Source organism: Camelina sativa, unplaced genomic scaffold, assembly GCF_000633955.1.
Source record: "Camelina sativa cultivar DH55 unplaced genomic scaffold, Cs unpScaffold03973, whole genome shotgun sequence".
Classification (NCBI taxonomy): Eukaryota; Viridiplantae; Streptophyta; class Magnoliopsida; order Brassicales; family Brassicaceae; genus Camelina; species Camelina sativa.
Genome location: NW_010925070.1, coordinates 1 through 705, shown reverse-complemented (window position 1 = coordinate 705; position 705 = coordinate 1). Strand labels below are relative to the sequence as shown.

Here is a 705-nt window from a genome sequence, read left to right as displayed (position 1 = left end):
TGAGGGCACAAATCTTAATGTTCAAGACATAGATGCATATTGGCTCCAGAGAAAGATATCTCAAGCATATGAACAGCAGATTGATCCACAGCAATGCCAAGTACTCGCTGAAGAGCTTCTTAAGATACTCGCTGAAGGAGATGATAGGGATGTTGAGAACAAGCTGCTTGTGCACCTTCAGTTTGACAAGTTTAGCCTTGTTAAATTTCTGCTGCGGAACCGTCTTAAAGTTGTGTGGTGCACTCGGTTGGCTAGGGCAGAAGACCAGGAAGAGAGGAATCGAATTGAGGAGGAGATGAGGGGGTTGGGCCCAGAGTTGACAGCAATTGTGGAGCAGCTGCATGCAACAAGAGCAACAGCGAAAGAGAGGGAGGAGAATCTGCAAAAAAGTATTAACGAAGAAGCTCGACGTTTGAGGGATGAAACTGGTGGAGATGGAGGCAGAGGCAGGAGAGATGTTGCTGATAGAGATTTAGAGAGTGGTTGGGTGAAGGGTCAGCGTCAGATGCTGGACTTGGAGAGTTTGGCTTTTGACCAAGGTGGTCTCCTGATGGCGAATAAGAAGTGTGACCTCCCTCCTGGCTCTTACAGAAGTCATGGCAAAGGATATGATGAAGTCCATGTGCCATGGGTTTCTAAAAAGGTGGATATCAATGAGAAGCTTGTGAAGATTACCGAAATGCCTGGCTGGGCCCAACCTGCTTT

The 705-nt window shown here is 47.2% G+C and overlaps 1 protein-coding gene across 1 annotated transcript; it reads left to right on the top strand.

Annotated features, from left to right (window-relative positions):
• Nucleotides 1–4: 4 nt before the first annotated feature.
• On the top strand, nt 5–700 carry LOC109131740 (DExH-box ATP-dependent RNA helicase DExH12-like; the record flags this gene model as incomplete). The annotated part of the gene is made up of 1 exon (XM_019242914.1): nt 5–700. A coding segment is annotated over one exon (696 nt), but the record flags the coding sequence as incomplete, so codon positions are not given.
• Between the last annotated feature and the right edge of the window lie 5 nt (nt 701–705).